Here is a 17,601-nt window from a genome sequence, read left to right as displayed (position 1 = left end):
ACGGAAAGCATTCCATATAAATTGGTCTTTTCTTCCAGATACACGCGGAGTTGACCGGATGATGGCCATTACATCTTGTTCCGAGAATATTTCTTGTAATAGTTCAACATCCCATTCAATTATTCTAGGGATAAAAAGATCGCTTACTTTTAAATTTTCCAACCTTTCAACCATTGTAGTAGAAATGGTCATAGAAGGTGAATCTCATTAGTAGCTAATTTTTTAAAGCATAGTTTACTAATTTTTTAAAGCATAGTTTTTGATAAATGTTTTAACACATAAAGATGAAGGGTGTTTTAACACATAAAGATGAAGGGAGTGTTTGGTAATTGTTTTTTAAGACAGAATTTTTAGTATTTGGTTAGTCGACTCATGTTCTGCTTTTTGAAAAAACACTTTTTTCCAACAACAAACTGTTTTTAATATTTGGTTAATCATCTCATGTTCTGCTTTTTTAAAAAGCACTTTTCCAACAACAAAACTATAAAAGCAAACTGTAGATACCCTTACCGTAAAAAAAAAAACAAACGGACCCAAAATTACTAAATTTACAACAATATTACTTTCTATGAAGTATCACAGTAAAAATGAAATGTCATCTATCAGATTTCACACACGTAGCGCTTCCTAAAAAATAACAAGTGCTACAAATAAAATTCGTGAAATAGTAAAATATCATTTTTGCCTGCCTACTAGACTGTATGATTTTATCAAATGGAAGGAGCATTAGACAGATTAATTACCGACCACAAGATACACTTAAGGGTCATACAGAATAAACACAACACATCAAATACGATAGGACAATGACTAATAGCTCTACACTAGCCTTCTTAAGATGATGGAGAAGTAGATCTGGATCTAGAACTTCGACTCACACTTGGACCCCTGGAGCAGCTATCTTCAGAATATTCACGTCTTGCACTCTTCTTTCCCCTGGGAGAAAGGCTTCTACAGTAATTCCTCCGAGACCCCACCCTTACCCTTGGAGATGAGCTTCTAGAGTAACTCCTCCTATAGCCCTCCCTCAACCTTGGAGATGGACTTCTAGAATAACTCCTCCTTGAGCTTCTTCTCGGTATAGGTGAAACACTGCGAGAGTAGCTCTGCCTCGACGACCTCATTGGGCTTGGGCTAGGGCTAGGACTGCGCGTAATGCTACTTGAGTAGCTCCTCCTTGAGCTTCTCCTTGTCCTCCGTGGAGGAGTAGGACTGCGGCACATAGAATAATATCGGTGCCTTCTATAATAACGGTCATCTGGTGAGTAATACGTAGAGTCATAAGGTGAGTATGACCTGTCACGCCTGCTAACAGGAGACCTGCTATAAGGACTTCGTGATCTAGAGTATGACCGGCGCCGGCTATAATAATAAGATGGATATGATCTGCCTCGGCTGGATTTGTGGCGGCTGGAGTGAGGAGAATATGACCTGCTCCTACTACGTTCTGACGAATATCGAGGTGACCGACTTCGGCTCCTCTCATAAGGAGAGTAGCTCGGAGATCGACGGGGAGAATAACTAGGAGATTGACGTCGCACTAGAACAAACATTTAACAACAGTATTTAGAATAGAAAGAAATAGAAAGGAGAGTATGCCGCGTAGCTTACAAATTGTGCATCCTTACCACGGATGGTTCTCAGCCCAAGATACCTTCCAGGAGTGGGAGTCCGCCCTCTCCGCCTCTTAGCCTGCCATAAATTTAAAACATCAGTTCATTAGCTTACAAAACCAATTCACACAGAACAGGTAAAAAAGCAAATTTTAATTTTTTTGATATAGAAACGTATTTCCTTGTCAAGTTAACCAAACAAAATCATATATGTCTTTTAAACCAAAACAGCACAACATTTGATATCTTAAAAAAGGAGAGAAATGCAGGGCATACAACCCTAACAGTCTGAACTTCTTGTTGTTTGATTTGTTTGTTTAGTTGTGGTAAGAACTTTGGAGTTTGGTGAAGAGCTGCTACACACAGCTAAACCTGCTGCAACAGAAACTTGAAGTGCAAAGAAGCAAACAACTTTCAATCTCGTAAGAACTAATAGCAAACCATCCAGAATTCTCAATACAATTTTTTTGCGGAGCAAAGCAACCAATACTCAATATAATTTGAGTTGGCTATAATAACAAAACGAGTAAGAAATTTTACCTTCTCCACTGTAATGACACGGCCTTCAAGAACAGACCGGTTCAAATACTTAATGCAACGTTCAGCCTCTGTAACAGAGGACATAGTAACAAAACCAAATCCACGAGATTCTCTAGTCCATGGATCAACCACAAGATGAACATCAATCACCTAACCCCAAAAAACAAGCCTATAAATGCCAGAACATTACCAAGTATGGGTTCAATTCAAATCAATTATACAGAATGGTGGAATTCCCACAGTGAGAGTGAAAGGAAAAATAAAAGACCAAAAGCAAGGACATTTAGGCATACCGATCCTTCACTAGCGAAGTGCTTCTCCAGATCTCTCTTAGTGATCCGAGGAGACAGCCCTGTCACATACAAATTGTTACCAGGGTTATCCACATCAGTTGAAGGACTCCTGCCAACAAATCAAAACACAGTAAGCTATATGACAATATGTAGCCTGGCACAAGAAGATTAATTCAGCAACCATGGCTATACCTTGACCTGTCCCTCGACCTTGACAAAGACCTCGACAGAGACCTGCCGTATCGCTTGTATGGGGAAGGTGAGGGAGAATATCTCGACCTTTTAGAGTACGACATCTAGGACACCAAGCATTAAAAAAAAAAAATCAATAACCAAATCCAACGTAAAGCCAATAAATATCAATCTCAATTCTAAAGAATAAATTGAGCCATTCAAATGTAAAATTGAACATCTGCCCATAATCTATATATTGACACCTAATCGCATCTGCAGAATAGAAACCTAATAACAATGTTTAAAATTAAAACAATAAATTAAGACAAACTTCCTCTGAAGATAAATTCTTAAGAATCAAACTAGCATAAAATCTTAAAATAAAATTATAAACAGTTACACAAAACCAAACATACGGAAAATCACTAACAAACTTACCACTCCAAGCCCTAATTATACAACCTTGTATAGAAATTACACAATTGAGACATCAACAGAGAAGGGAATTGAATTTACATATAAAGATTAAAGCTGATAAACTAAATGAGAACTTACGATAGAGAAACAGAACAAACTTCTCGCTCTATGACAATTAGTGATATTATAGGTGGCTTGATCTCGATCTCACGAATGCAGATGACAATGAGGAAATGGAGGAGAGAGAATAAATATATACTTATTAGAAAAATAGAAGTTTCTGGAGATATGGACGCCAAACTGAATTCAAATCCAATTAATTCGGTCTTTTGTCAATTTACACAGCTTTTCCTTGGTTTAATTTGTTTTGGGTAATTAATTTATGGGAAAAGTACGAAAATAAACCTTGTGGTTACGCTTGTTTTCTATTGCAGCCTTGTGGTTTAAAAATTTACAAATTGGTACTTTGAGGTTCATTCCGTTAGCAAACACATACCAAATTAACTAACAGTGTTAAAAGTCAAAGGGAAAAGAGTTAATTTGGTCCTTATATTTATTTATTTTATAAATTAACCCCTTTTATTATCTAATTATGACAAACAAAATCCAAAATAAAAAATAAAAATCAATTGCACCATCTTCCCCATCCCTCTTTAATAAAAATCAAAACACACCCACTTTCCCTCTCTATTTTCTCTCTCTAAAAAAAAAGTTATTTCTTCGAAATGGAGTAGTTTCAAGCGTTTTAAAAATCTCTCTGTGAAAATTGATTTCTATAACTATTGGATACTGGATGCTGTTAATCAAAACAATGCCCATAAAGCACCTTTTTTCTTTCGCGATCTGAAACAGAATGCCCTGCAACCTAACAACTGGACCTTTCCTTTCCTTTCCAAAGCATCCGCCTTTCTCTCCAATCTTCATTTCTCATAAATCATCCATGCCCATATCATAAAGTCTCCGTTTTCCTCTAATCTTTTTGTTCAAACAGCGATGGTTAACACCTACCTGAAATGCCATCAATTAGACATGGCGTACAATCTGTTTGTTGAAATGCCCAACAGGGATGTTGCTTCCTGGAATGTGATGCTTCTGGGATTCGTTCATCTGGGATTTTCTGATAGAGCGTTCCATAGTTTTCAAGAGATGAGATCAGCTGGGATTATGCCTGATTCAGTGACTATTATGGGAATTTGTGAGGGAATTTCAAGCATGGAGAATCTCCGATTAGCTAAGGTTATTAGCTCATTTGGGATTCCAGTTGGGTTAGATACTGATGTTTCTGTTGCTAATATTTGGATATCATTATATACTAAATGTGGTGATTTATATATGGCTGTATCAGTTTTTGATGGAATTGAAATTGGTTCAAGGAGCACAGTCTCCTGGAATATGGAACATGAGATTGTGAAATAATGATTTGGTTGTCTGGTTGAAATAGTGTTAGAAAAAGAAGCGTTAACCGTGAAGGAAGAATGATTGAGAAAGGTGAAATCAACAAATTTTCAAAAAAATTAAAAATTAAATCCAAACCTATTAAAAACATCACTGATCTATTTTTAGAGAGAGAAAATAGAGAGCGGGTGTGTTTTGATTTTTATTAAAAAGGATGAAGATGGTGTAATTGATTTTTATTCTTTATTTTGGGGTTTGTTTGTAATAATTAGTTAATAAGGGGGATTAATTTATAAAATAAATAAATATAAGGACCAAATTAACTCTTTCCCCTTTGACTTTTAACACCGTTAGTCAATTTGGTATGTGTTTGCTAACGGAATGAACCTCAAGGTACCATTTTGTAAATTTTTAAACCACAAGGCTGCAATCGAAAACAGGCGTAACCACAAGGTTTATTTTTGTACTTTTTCCTTAATTTATTAATCCCTATATTTTGACAAAACACACTGTTTAGTTTCTGTATTTTCAAAAACACACATTAAAGTTCCTAACCTTTTTTTCGATGAACTGTTTGGTCTCTGTCATTAGACTCTCATGAAGATTTTATTAGTCCATTTGGATTTGCATTTCTTTTATTTTCCTTTCCTTTAAACTCTACTGCATCTGAAATCAACTTTGCGTATTCTTCTTCTTGATTTTCTTCTTAATCGTTCAAATTTGTAAGCGTTGGATCTGTTCTTTTTCTTGTTCTCCATGCATATAGTTTCTTTTTCTAAATTGGATTTTCTCTTCTAAAATTTGAAAGTAAATAGTAAAAGGTAATTTAGTCATTTCCGAATTCATAAACAGTAAAAAAATCTAACAAACAGAATGAAGGACTAAACAGTTCACTGAGAAAAACGTTAGGGACCTTACTATGTGTTTTTGAAAATACAGAAATTAAACAATGTGTTTTGTCAAAATATAGAAACTAATAAATTAATTACTTTTTGGAAGGATTCCTTGGTTTAATTCTAGGATTTGAAATGTTTCCTTCTCTATATATATAAAATGTTTTTAGCTTCGTTATATATGGGGGAAAAAACATAAAAGTATAAAAAACATAAAATCACAAGATCTATAAAAGAGCCTAAAACATAATAAATCTATCAATAAAACTGTAACCTATTAACATCTACAAAGATACTAAAATGATTGCAGCGACAAAAAAAAACATAAAAGACATAAAAACACAAAATAACAATGAAACATATTTTTTTGAAAGGATGAATTCAATTAATCAAACCTAGCATTATAACAGATAGTATCCTACAACCAGATCGGAACAGAAAAGGACACGAACTCATTAGTATTGGTGAGGGCATGGCATAGAACGACATGTGCTCCCATATTCGCTAGTCTAGATGTGAAAAACACTTTAAAATCGTGTCTGCTACTTAATAAAACCCTACAATCCTGTATAATTATACCAAACACCGACAAGTCTATCAAATCAGAATTGACACTATGAAACATATACTTCTCGTAAATCGAAATTGGTAGAAAAGTAGCTGCAATCCAATCTTCAGCATTTAGGTCATTTTGAATATTTGGAGCTGAGACGTTTCTTGTGATGCAACCACGTAGATCTATTGAACTACGAACCATATAAACCGTTTCCACTCTTGTTAATATGGTCACGAAACAAGCACTTGCATGAAGTTGAAGCATGAAATCCAAGATCTCATCGAAGCTGGGAAGATAAGTGACCCAGATCCTTCTCAGCGGATGAAGTCTTCGACTTGTTCCTTGAACGGTGAGGTCTACCACGGATCAGGATAAACGAAAGAAGAGGTTCTCTAGATTGAGGACGCTTATGAAGCAGGAGAACTTGAAGCTTCCTGAAGTAGTATGAGAGAGAGGATTGCACTTGTAGTCTTTATCCTTGTCTTTTATTTTATCTTCTATTCCACAAGATGTTATTAACCTCCTTTTGAATTCAATGAAATTTCGTTTCCGCAAGGTTATCCTAAACATACGTACTTACATTTGATATCCACTTAATTGAGATATTCCCGCTTCTATCATGGCACGGACATAAGCTCTAGAATATACTTATTGCTCAGTACTTAACCACTGAAGAGAGAAAATTAAGAGAATAAAAAAAAAGCAAAATAAATCATGAGAAGCGATTCCCTGACTCTACAATGATAAGTCGGACGTAGATCCATAAAACGAAGGGTTCTCACCGGCTTTTGCCAAGAAGAAGATTGAGCGACAATCAACAAAGTCCAAAAGAGAGAAAAAGAAAAGAAAATATGGAGCAAGCAACAAGCCCTCAGAGCCATACTTACACTGAGGCACCGACAAAGATTTCTCCCCCCAAAGGGGGACACAAGTACAGGAGTGCGCCATTTAGAACGAGGCGGGGGCAACTAACCTATCAGCGATAAAGTATTTTGTTCCAGGATCAACGAAAGGGTTAGACCTATGATGACTCAAAGTTAAACAAAGGAAGAAGAAAAAAAAATGATGCTAAAAAGGCCCTGGGGCAAAGTCAAGTCAATCGGAAGTAAAAGAAAATAAATCAAAAGCTGACGTGATCAGCCAAGAGGCGTCAAGGTGGCAAGAGCGGTTGACATTGTCTAACAAATGTGTAATCAAATGTACGAGAAAAGCTCACTGTAACGAAGAAAGATCAAATGCGTAGTCAAGGGAAGCCGAAGGCGACAACAAAGTTCAGAACTTTAATCAATCTAGAGGGAACCGAGGAATCCTTCTCATGAAAATAAAAAAGAAAGAAAGAAAGAAAATCCCGATAGGTTGAAAATCCGCAAAGGACGGCCTATGCAACAATAAGGGACACCCCAATAAGTGAAAACCCCACGGGGCGCTTATTTGAAAATTTCGGGGTAAAAGGAGAGAGTTAAAATAACTGAAGTATGAAAACCCGAAAGGGCATGCTTTGGTGACAGTGGTTAATAAACTGAGCAGTAAACAATTCAATGTATCTTTGCCAGGTGCTTTATTTAAGCTAGACGGTTGCATTTGTGATGAAAACACCCGCCTCAATAGACACCCCATCTCAACTGAAATCACCCCAACACCCATAAACCAATCCAAAATCTATAAAAAAGAAAAACTAAAAAAAAAGAAGACTATTCCTCTCTCTCATGCTCCATGAAGTCTGGTTCCTCTGCTCCTATGTGGTCCTCTCAAGGGTCAAACTTCGACCGAAGCGTCTCTCCTCCATAGCTACTCCCAACGGCAGTATCCCTAGTTTGGCGCACATGAAATCTCACCTCGAGTTGGCAGGGGCATATGCTAGCATCAACTTCTAACCTACGCCAAGACGGTAACTTTAATCGGGGGCACGGCCCTACAATCAGATCAACGTCCATCTCACTTCGGAAGCTTCTCCATTAACGAAGGCATCGGGCATGAACTCATCGTCAAATGATTAGCATAGAAATGGCCCGTGGATATAAGCCCCTTGTGCTATCCGGTATCATTCACAATCAAGAAAGAAAGAAAAAGAGAAGAAAAATTGAACAAAAAGTTGGATTGAAAACCTCAAAAGAGGCGATCCAAGCAAAAGGAGAGATAGAGAAAATCAGTGAGATATAGAAAAGATGAATTGAAAACCCCTAGGGGCAGTTCATGCAAAAGGAGAGATAGAGAATATCGGAGAGATCCCGTTGAGTTGAAAACCCGAAAAGGGCAGCTCAGGCAAAAATTAGGGAGAAAATGAATACGTCAAACTCTGGTTAAAAGCGAGAGCCCCTTTGACACGAGCTCATCAAGACCAAATCCTCATCCTTACAACCCTTGGTTTCAAACTTAACCTCGCCCTCATCCTCGCACTCCTTGGGGACGGCCCGAACCATCATTTCTCGATCTGAAGCTACAAAAATCCTCCAAGCCTATGAAAAGGGAATCCATCCGAGCATTTCATCCACATGTACATAGTTTGCATACACACATGTCCATACATCCGCATAAAGCAAAACACATAAGCCACACTTATGCACATTCAAACACACGCACGGTCACCGGCACACACACACATAGGTGTTTACATACATCCATAGACTAGGCTACATTCACCCATCTATATGCATCACTACACGTCTGCGGTCGATTTAGAGACCAGGGTTGCTATTGAGCCATTTTGCCTACGGTCGATTCAGAGACCAGGGTTGCTTTTGAGCCATTTTACCCGCAGTCGTGGACCAGGGTTGCTTTTGAGCCATCTGACTCACGGTCGCAGACCGGAGTTGCTTTTGAGCCATCTAACTCGCGGTCGCAGACCAGAGTTGCTTTTGAGCCATTTGACTCACGGTCGTAGATCGGAGTTGCTTTTGAGCCATCTGACTCACGGTCGCAGACCGGAGTTGCTTTTGAGCCATCTGACTCACGGTCGCAGACCGGAGTTGCTTTTGAGCCATCTGACTCACGGTCGCAGACCGGAGTTGCTTTTGAGCCATCTGACTCACGGTCACAGACCGGAGTTGCTTTTGAGCCATCTGACTCGCGTTCACAGACCGGAGTTGCTTTTGAGCCATTTGACTCACGGTCGTAGATCGGAGTTGCTTTTGAGCCATCTGACTCACGGTCGCAGACCGGAGTTGCTTTTGAGCCATCTGACTCACGGTCGCAGACCGGAGTTGCTTTTGAGCCATCTGACTCACGGTCACAGACCGGAGTTGCTTTTGAGCCATCTGACTCGCGGTCGCAGACCGGAGTTGCTTTTGAGCCATTTGACTCACGGTCGTAGATCGGAGTTGCTTTTGAGCCATCTGACTCACGGTTGCAGACCGGAGTTGCTTTTGAGCCATCTGACTCACGGTCGCAGATCGGAGTTGCTTTTGAGCCATCTGACTCACGGTCGCAGATCGGAGTTGCTTTTGAGCCATCTGACTCATGGTCGCAGACCGGAGTTGCTTTTGAGCCATATTTACCTAAGATCGTAAATCGGGGTAGCTATTTAGCCATTATCCCCGCAGTCGCAAATCAGGGTAGCTATTTAGCCATTATCCCCGCAATCTTAAAATAGGGTAGCTATTTAGCCATTATCCCCGCAATCACAAACTAAGGTAGCTATTTAGCCATTATCCCCGCAGTCTTAAAATCAGGGTAGCTATTTAGCCATTATCCCCGCAATCTTAAAATAGGGTAGCTATTTAGCCATTATCCCCGCAGTCGTAAATCAGGGTAGCTATTTAGCCATTATCCCCGCAGTCTTAAAATAGGGTAGCTATTTAGCCATTATCCCCGCAATCTTAAAATAGGGTAGCTGTTTAGCCATTATCCCCGCAGTCGTAAATCAGGGTAGCTACTTAGCCATTATCCCCGCAATCTTAAAATAGGGTAGCTATTTAGCCATTATCCCCGCAATCTTAAAATAGGGTAGCTGTTTAGCCATTATCCCCGCAATCGTAAGCTAGGGTAGCTATTTAGCCATTATCCCCGCAGTCGTAAACCAGGGTAGCTGTTTAGCCATTATCCCTGCAGTCGTAAACTAGGGTAGCTATTTAGCCATTATCCCCGCAGTCGTGAACTAGGGTGCAACCCAAAGCAGAGTCTGAAGAAGTTAGAGAACAACGCCGGAGCGCGCAGCGCAAAGGTCAGGTATGTTCCCTCCTACTCTTTACGTGTCTTTTACTTTTATATGTTTTACATTGCATGTGTTACGTCAGCAAAAAACATTTTCGAAACACACACATCACTGTCAAAATAGAAAAGTAGGGGCAACTGTAGACACCGAGTCGGAGGACCTGTGACGAAAACCTGAAAACAAGACAGTTGAAGCGATTGATTCCGGAAGTTTTTGAAAAATATACATAAAGAATAATAAGTGAAGGAAAATTAACGGCACGGCGCGGGCGCGCAACGGCATCCCGCACGCGGACGACGATGGTCGAACGCCCGCTCGACGGCTCGAGACGTGCGCGCGGCGTCCGTCGGATGCACCGCGAGTGGCACGCTCTCGACGTCCGAGCGATGCCGGGGACCGATGGCGGCGCGCACCCTCGTAGGCCGTTGAGCGCACGTGCCTGGTAGCGCGAGGCACGCGTTCGGCGGCCACGACGCGCGAGCGTCTGGTGGCGCGGAACGCGCACTCGGCGGCCACGGGGTGCACGCGTTCGACGACTCGGGGCACGCCCAAGGGCCGTCGGGCGAGCGCCCAACCACGTCAGGCGAACGCCCGACGAAGGTTGGGCGCGGACGCCCGACCTCGCGTTGGGCGCTCGCCCAACGCCGTTGGGCGATCGCCCAACGAAAGTTGGGCGGTAGCCCAACGCATGGTTGGGCGGCCGCCCAACCTCAATGGGCGACGCCCAAATTTTTTTTGGGCGTCGCCCATTGTTACGGGATCCGTGGGCCTATATAAGGCACGGATCCCAAGGTGAAAGGGGGGGCCTTTTTGGGGAAAAAAACTTTCTCACTCTAAACATTTTTAGAGAGAGAGAGAGTGGATTTTTTTGAGAAAAATATTTTTTTTTTCTCAAAAATTCCAAATTTCCTAAGTTCAATTTTTACTAAATTTTTATTTAAATCGGGAGCTCGCGGTTCGTGGAATCAATCGGCTTCGACTGTCAGATACCGAATCAAAGGTATTATCCGAGGACTAGACTCTTTATTTTATTTAATTTATTTCTCTCCTTCTATTTATTTTTTAGGCTATAGTTTTTATTCCTTTAGTCATTTATTTATTTTGTCACGTTTTATTTAGTTAGCGTATTTATTTAATTTTCGTTTCGTGTTAAATAAAATTCGGTTTTGTTTTAAAATAAAAAACCTCGTTTTGGATATCCCAATACGAACTGTGATCCGATAAAAAGGTAGTTCGGGTGTCGAAAACGTTGTAATTATAAGTTTTTTAATTTAAAAGAGGTTTCCAAATAACGTTTTAAAATAAAAACATCGTTGTAGGAACTTCCGTTTTCGACTATGATCCATCTTTGGTAGTTCAGAAGTCCAAAACGATTGAATTAGATTTAATTTAAAGCTTTTGAACAAATCTGGAAAATATGGAAGTGCTGTTGTAATTTGCCAATTCTGTCACTAAAGGCTGTTTACCGATGGATTTTCCGTCGATAAATCTGCCAAAATGTAAAAAATGTCATTTCAGTCCCCTTTTCTTAACTTTTAGACTTTTAATCCTTAGTATATATACATATAATTATGTAATACATGTTTTTCAACTTATTTTAGAACTTTAGTATATATATTTATTTTAGAATATTTGTATATCTCTTTTTATTCTATTTTGTAATATAAGTATAAATATATATATATGTATTTCTTTTTTTTATTAACTTAGGTTATATTTAAATATTAGTCACTTGATATTTTGAGAAATAATGAATAGACATTGGCATATGGTATTTTTGATATATAAACTATATTAATTATGTATATATGTGTATAGTTTTTTGGAATATTTGGGTTATTTTAGTGATTATTGAATTAAATTATTTTTAGATAAGTATTACTTTCTTAGTTATAGGATTTACTCATTATTTTCACATTTCAAAGTATAAGGTATATTGTATTTATTATCTTCATATACATATAATCTTCATATACATATAGTGATTTTTGGTTAAAATCTTATTTTCTTATCTTCCTTTTTGATTTAAATGTATACATATATATATATGGTCCAAAACCATTTTCTTTATTCTTTTGGCCCACTCATGGGCCCATGTTCCAAAAGGGCTTCATTTGAGTGTAAATGCTAATTTATTGTAATTATAATAGCTAAAGAGTCCATTAAGTAAGTGGGGAAAATAAATCACCAAAAAAAAAGAGTTTTCAACATTAAACTAATGAACTTTTAGAGTTTCCTAATTTGGATAAATAGAGTCATTTTGTTAGCATTTCGAATCACTTCTCAAAAGGTCATGTTTTAAAACCTTAGCCCGTTCCGACGACGGATTAAGCGAACATTGTAATTAAAATCGTTTTCTTTGTGAATAATAGACTTTTTGAATCATTTTTCTTAAAGAATTTGTACAAAATAAAATTGACTTGTATGTTTAACCATGTTTTCTCATTAAAAGGTTTTTATCTCAAACGTTTTCAAATACTCGAGTCGTTCCAACGGCGATTCGGGTAAATTTCATCAAACGGGGTTTTAAAACGCACCTAAATCATTCCAACGGCGATTAAGGTGCGAACCATGTAAATGAACTCGTTTTGGGGGAAAATAAGTTAATGTAGAATGAACACACAACATCACATTTAATACGGGTGTAAATAAATCACTTCTTTCTTCCCCCTCTCTGTGTATGTATAAACATGAATGGGTGATTCTTTACTGATGTGGCTTTTCAATAATATATGCTCAAAATGGTTTCTAAAAAGAGAAAGAAAAGGGTTTCAAATGAATTTTAAACTTAGAGAAGTATACGATTAGTCCGTTATCGCCTAACATGCTGAGTAGGAGGCCGGTGGTTCATAACCGGGCGATGTCGGGGTGCCTAGTAGCCTTTCTCCGGAAAGGAGCTAGCCTTCTCGGTTCGTACCTAAGTTTCCCGAACCCACACCGGTCTCCCGCAAGGGATCGGTGTTCATTTTCCCATTCGTGGGTGGCGACTCTTCCATATCTCCGAGCTCCGGTCCTGCCGAGCAGCTTGATTCCATGATTGGTTGCTTTCGGCGCCAATCACCGCTTACGTCGCCATGAGGTTGTCCACCCCCCGGTCCGCCCGGGAGATTAGGCCGCGGCACCTCGTCTAACAGCAGATCATCCGGCTCTTTCTCCGATGCAGTTCTTTGGTTTCAAACTTAAGAGGCTTCACCTCATTCTTCGCCAATGGAACAGGGAGGTGTTTGGGGATTTTAATAGGGATATTAGCTTAATTGAGGGCAAGCTCAGGGAAGTTCAGCGGGATATTGCTGATCATGGTCATTCGCAGGATCTTCAGCAAAGGGAATTACAGTTTCATGGCGAACCGGATGATCTCTTGTGAAGGAAGGAGACTTATCTCAAAGAAAAATGTCGTATAAGATGGCTAAAAGGTGGGGATCGTAACAGTACTTTCTTCCACAGAATGGCTACAATTCGCTCGGCTTCTGCGGGGATCTGCGCCTTGCGAATTGACAATAATGTGGTTACGGACTCTCATATCATTGGTTCACATATTGCATCCTTCTATGAATCTCTTTTTAAGAATGACTCTACATTGAATGATTTGAGTATAGTTCATGAGATGATTCCTAAAATGGTCAGTGACGTCGAAAATACTGAATTGACCCGCTGCCCGGATCACTTAGAGGTGAGAAAGGCTGTGTTTGCTATAGATGGTAATAGCTCTCCGGGTCTTGATGGTTTCACTGGGGTCTTCTTCCAGAATTTTTGGGAGATTGTGGGTTTGGATGTTGTCAGAATGGTCAGATCCTCTCTGGTAGCATTATCCCTGGCATCTGCTCTAGTATCATGACTCTCATTCCAAAGGTGGAGGGAGCCATTTCCCTTGAGAAATACAGACTGATTGCCATGAGTAATTTCAGCTATAAAATTATTGCTAAAATTTTGGCTGACAGGTTGGCTATGGTTGCGGCTCAGATAGTTTCGACTAACCAATTTGGGTTCATTCCTGGCAGGAGCATCCATCACTGTATCGCTTTAGCCTCGAAAGGAACAAATTCCCTTCGCAAGCGCTACTTTGGTGGTAATATGGCAATTAAAGTAGACATTAGAAAGGTGTTTGACACCTTGGATTGGAACTTCCTACTTACGGTTTTGGAGGCCTTTGGTTTTTCTCTTCAGTTTCGAGATTGGATCTTAAATATTCTATCTGCAGCTAGAATTTCCATCATTAATAATGGCTCTGTCAGTGGATACTTTAGCTGTTCTAGGGGCGTCAGACAGGGGGACCCGTTGGCTCCGATTCTTTTTGGGCTAGCAGAGGATTTTCTGAGTCAGTGGATTACCTCTCTAAGGGAGAATGGCCATTTGGATCCAATGATATATTCGAACTCCATGGTCTTTCCTACTCATCTCCTATATGCAGATGACATTCTTATGTTTTGTAGGGTGTCCAGCAAAAATCTCCACAGGCTCCGCAGTACTTTTGAGACTTATGGCGCTTTATCTGGTCAGAAAGTGAACTGGCAGAAATCAAATATCTTCCTAAGCCCTTCTATTTCTTCAAGATGCGGAGGTCGCTTAGCTGATATCATGGGAATTACTAGAGGTGATTTCCCCTTCTCCTATCTCGGGGTCCCTCTCTTCTTTGGTGCCCCAAAGAGCATACTACTCTCGGGCCTTGCGGATAAGGTTGTTGCAAAATTCAGTAGATGGAAAGGTAGCTGTCTTTCTATGGCTGGGAGGGTTGCTGTTAGACAAGGTGCCGAACGGCCTCGCCCGGGCGGACCGGGGGGTGGACACCTCATGGCGACGTAAGCGGTGATTGGCGCCGAAAGCAACCAATCGTGGAATCAAACTGCTCGGCAGGACCGGAGCTTGGAGTATGGAAGAGTCGCCACCCACGAATGGGAAAATGAACACCGATACCTTGCGGGAGACCGGTGAGGGTTCGGGAAACTTAGGTACGAGCCGAGAAGGCTAGCTCCTTTCCGGAGAAAGGCTACTAGGCACCCCGACATCGCCCGGTTATGAACCACCGGCCTCCTACTCAGCGTGTTAGGCGATAACGGACTAATCGCATATTTCTTTAAGTTTAAAATTCGTTTGAAACCTTTTCTTTCTCGCTTTGAAAACCGTTTTGAGCATGTCATTAAAAGCCACTTTAATAAAGAATCACCCATTTACATGAATTAAAAATACATAGGAGAGAGAAAGGGGAGAAGAAAGAATTGATTTGTTTACAACGTGATTTGTGCTTTATATTATACACTAACTCTAAGCTAATCTCATTCCCCAAAACGAGTTTATTTACATGGTTCGTACCTTAATCGTCGTTGGAACGATTTAGGTACGTTTTAAAACCCCATTAATTTACATGACATCGACTCGAATCGCCGTTGGAACGACTCGAGTGTTTGAAAATGTGGAATAAAAAACTTTAACTCCAAAAAACGTGATTAGGCATACAAGTCCATTTATTTTGTACAAACCATTTAGTTAGGAAAACGATTCAAAACTCTATTATTTACAATGAAAACGATTTTAATTACAAGGTTCGCCTAATCCGTCGTTGAAACGGATTAAGGTTTCAACACGTGATATTTTGGAAATGGTTTAAAAAACGTCAAGAAAACGTTATTTACACTTTAGGAATATCTAGAAAAACTTTAATTTAAACAAACAAATTAAATTCTCTTTTTGTCTTTTATTTTCCCCTTTTTCACTCAATTATCCTCCACTTGAACATAATTACACTAATGAACCAATTAAACCAAAATTCACCAAGTAAAACTCATTTGGAATATATACATATACACAAAAATAAAATAGAAATACATATATATATATATAATTTTATCTAAAAATAAGGATATACCTATAGATAAAAAGGAGTAAGAAATACTATATGATATAATAAAGAAAATGAAAAAGAGTACTACATATAATACTTATTCATTCTAATTCAAAACATGTAAAAACAATGAACCAAACTCCTAAATGGGAAGAATAACATTGAGTTCCAAATGGTTTTAAGTAATAAACATATAGAAAATAATTTTCACCCTAAATAATAGCTAATATAACTTAAATGTGCCAAAACTATATATATAGGAATATCATACCTTACAAAACCAAATCCAAATGAATTAAACCCAAATACGAAATATATAGCTACATGATACGTAATTAATAGTTATAGGACTCAAAAATAATTTTTACAAATACATAACATAATTAAATACGTGTATATACAAGTAGAAATGTAAAAAAAGAAGAGAAAAGAGGGTTAAAATGGAATTTTCGGATTCCAGCAGATTACTGATGGAAAATCCGTCGCCAATCTGCTGTTAGCGACAGAAAAGGCAGAATTACAGAAACAGTCCAGAAGTTTCCAGATTTATTCAAAAGCTTTAGATTAGATCTATTCTATCGTTTTGGGTCCCCGAACTACCAAAATTGGATCATAGTCTATAACGGAGATCCCTAAACCGACGTTTTATTTTTAAAACATTATTTAGAAATATTTTTAAAAACTTATAATTACAACGTTTTTTAATTCCCGAACTACCTTTGAATCGGATCCCGGTTCGTATTGGGATATTAAAACGAGGTTTTTATTTCAAAACAAAACCGAACGTTTATTTAACACGTGACGAAAATGAAATAAATACGGAATAATAAATAAAACGTGATAAATAAAAGACGAAATAAATAAAAAACTATAACATAAAAATAAATAAAGAAAAATAATTTAAATAAAATAAAATGAGTCTAGTCCTCGGATAATACCTTAAGATCGGTATCTGACAGTCGAAGTCGTTTGATTCCACGAGTTATGATTTTCCGACGTTTTTTTGTGTTTTCGATAAAATATTCAACTTTGGAAAATTTGGATTTTTTTGGGAAAAAAAATATTTTCTCCAAAAAATTAACTTTCTCTCTCTAAAAATGTATAGAGTGAGAAAACTCCAAAAATTTCCTCCTCATTTTTTTAATGCATGGGGATCCGTGCCTTTTATAGGCACGGATCCCCGGAGACTTTGGGCGACGCCCGATTAAGATTGGGCGTCGCCCAAAGCAGATTGGGCGGACGCCCAACCTAGTTGGGCGGACGCCCAACTTATGTTGGGCGAACGCCCAACCTGGTTGGGCGAACACCCAACTCTCGTTAGGCGCACGCCCAACTTTCGTTGGGCACGTGCCCAACGCAGGTTGGGCGTTCGCCCAATGCTGGTTGGGCGTTCGCCCAACGGACGTCGGGCGCTCGCCCCACCTACGTTGGGCATTTGCCCCACGTCATTGGGCGCTCACCCAACGGCCGTCGGGCGCGCGCGCCCAGCGGACGTCAAGCGTGCGCCCCGCGCTGCCGGGCACGCGTCCAACTTTCGTCGGACGTGCGTCGGTTGCCGCTAGGCGTTCGCACCACGTTGCTGAGCACTCGCGAGCCGTCCACTCGACAACCGCGACTCCCACTAACTTCTTCCTTTTTTATTATATATTTTTGTTTTAAAACTTCCGGAATCAACCGCTTCGACCGTCTTGTTACATGTTTTCGTCACAGGTCCTCCAACTCGGTGTCTACAGT

General features: G+C 39.4%; 1 protein-coding gene across 1 annotated transcript; it reads right to left on the bottom strand.

Moving 5' to 3' along the window:
• Nucleotides 1-530: 530 nt before the first annotated feature.
• On the bottom strand, nt 531-3,328 carry LOC136232729 (serine/arginine-rich splicing factor SR45a-like). The gene is made up of 6 exons (XM_066022101.1): nt 3,176-3,328; nt 2,639-2,742; nt 2,447-2,555; nt 2,154-2,303; nt 1,629-1,692; nt 531-1,540 (listed from the first exon to the last, which is right to left on the bottom strand). Exons 2-6 carry the CDS (start codon nt 2,740-2,742, stop codon nt 834-836), a joined length of 1,134 nt encoding a protein of 377 aa, XP_065878173.1. The 5' UTR covers nt 3,176-3,328; the 3' UTR covers nt 531-833.
• Between the last annotated feature and the right edge of the window lie 14,273 nt (nt 3,329-17,601).

Source organism: Euphorbia lathyris, chromosome 6 (genome assembly GCF_963576675.1).
Source record: "Euphorbia lathyris chromosome 6, ddEupLath1.1, whole genome shotgun sequence".
Taxonomy (NCBI): Eukaryota; Viridiplantae; Streptophyta; class Magnoliopsida; order Malpighiales; family Euphorbiaceae; genus Euphorbia; species Euphorbia lathyris.
The sequence above is the reverse complement of the archived record's forward strand: the minus strand, read 5'-3'. Positions and strand labels throughout refer to the sequence as shown.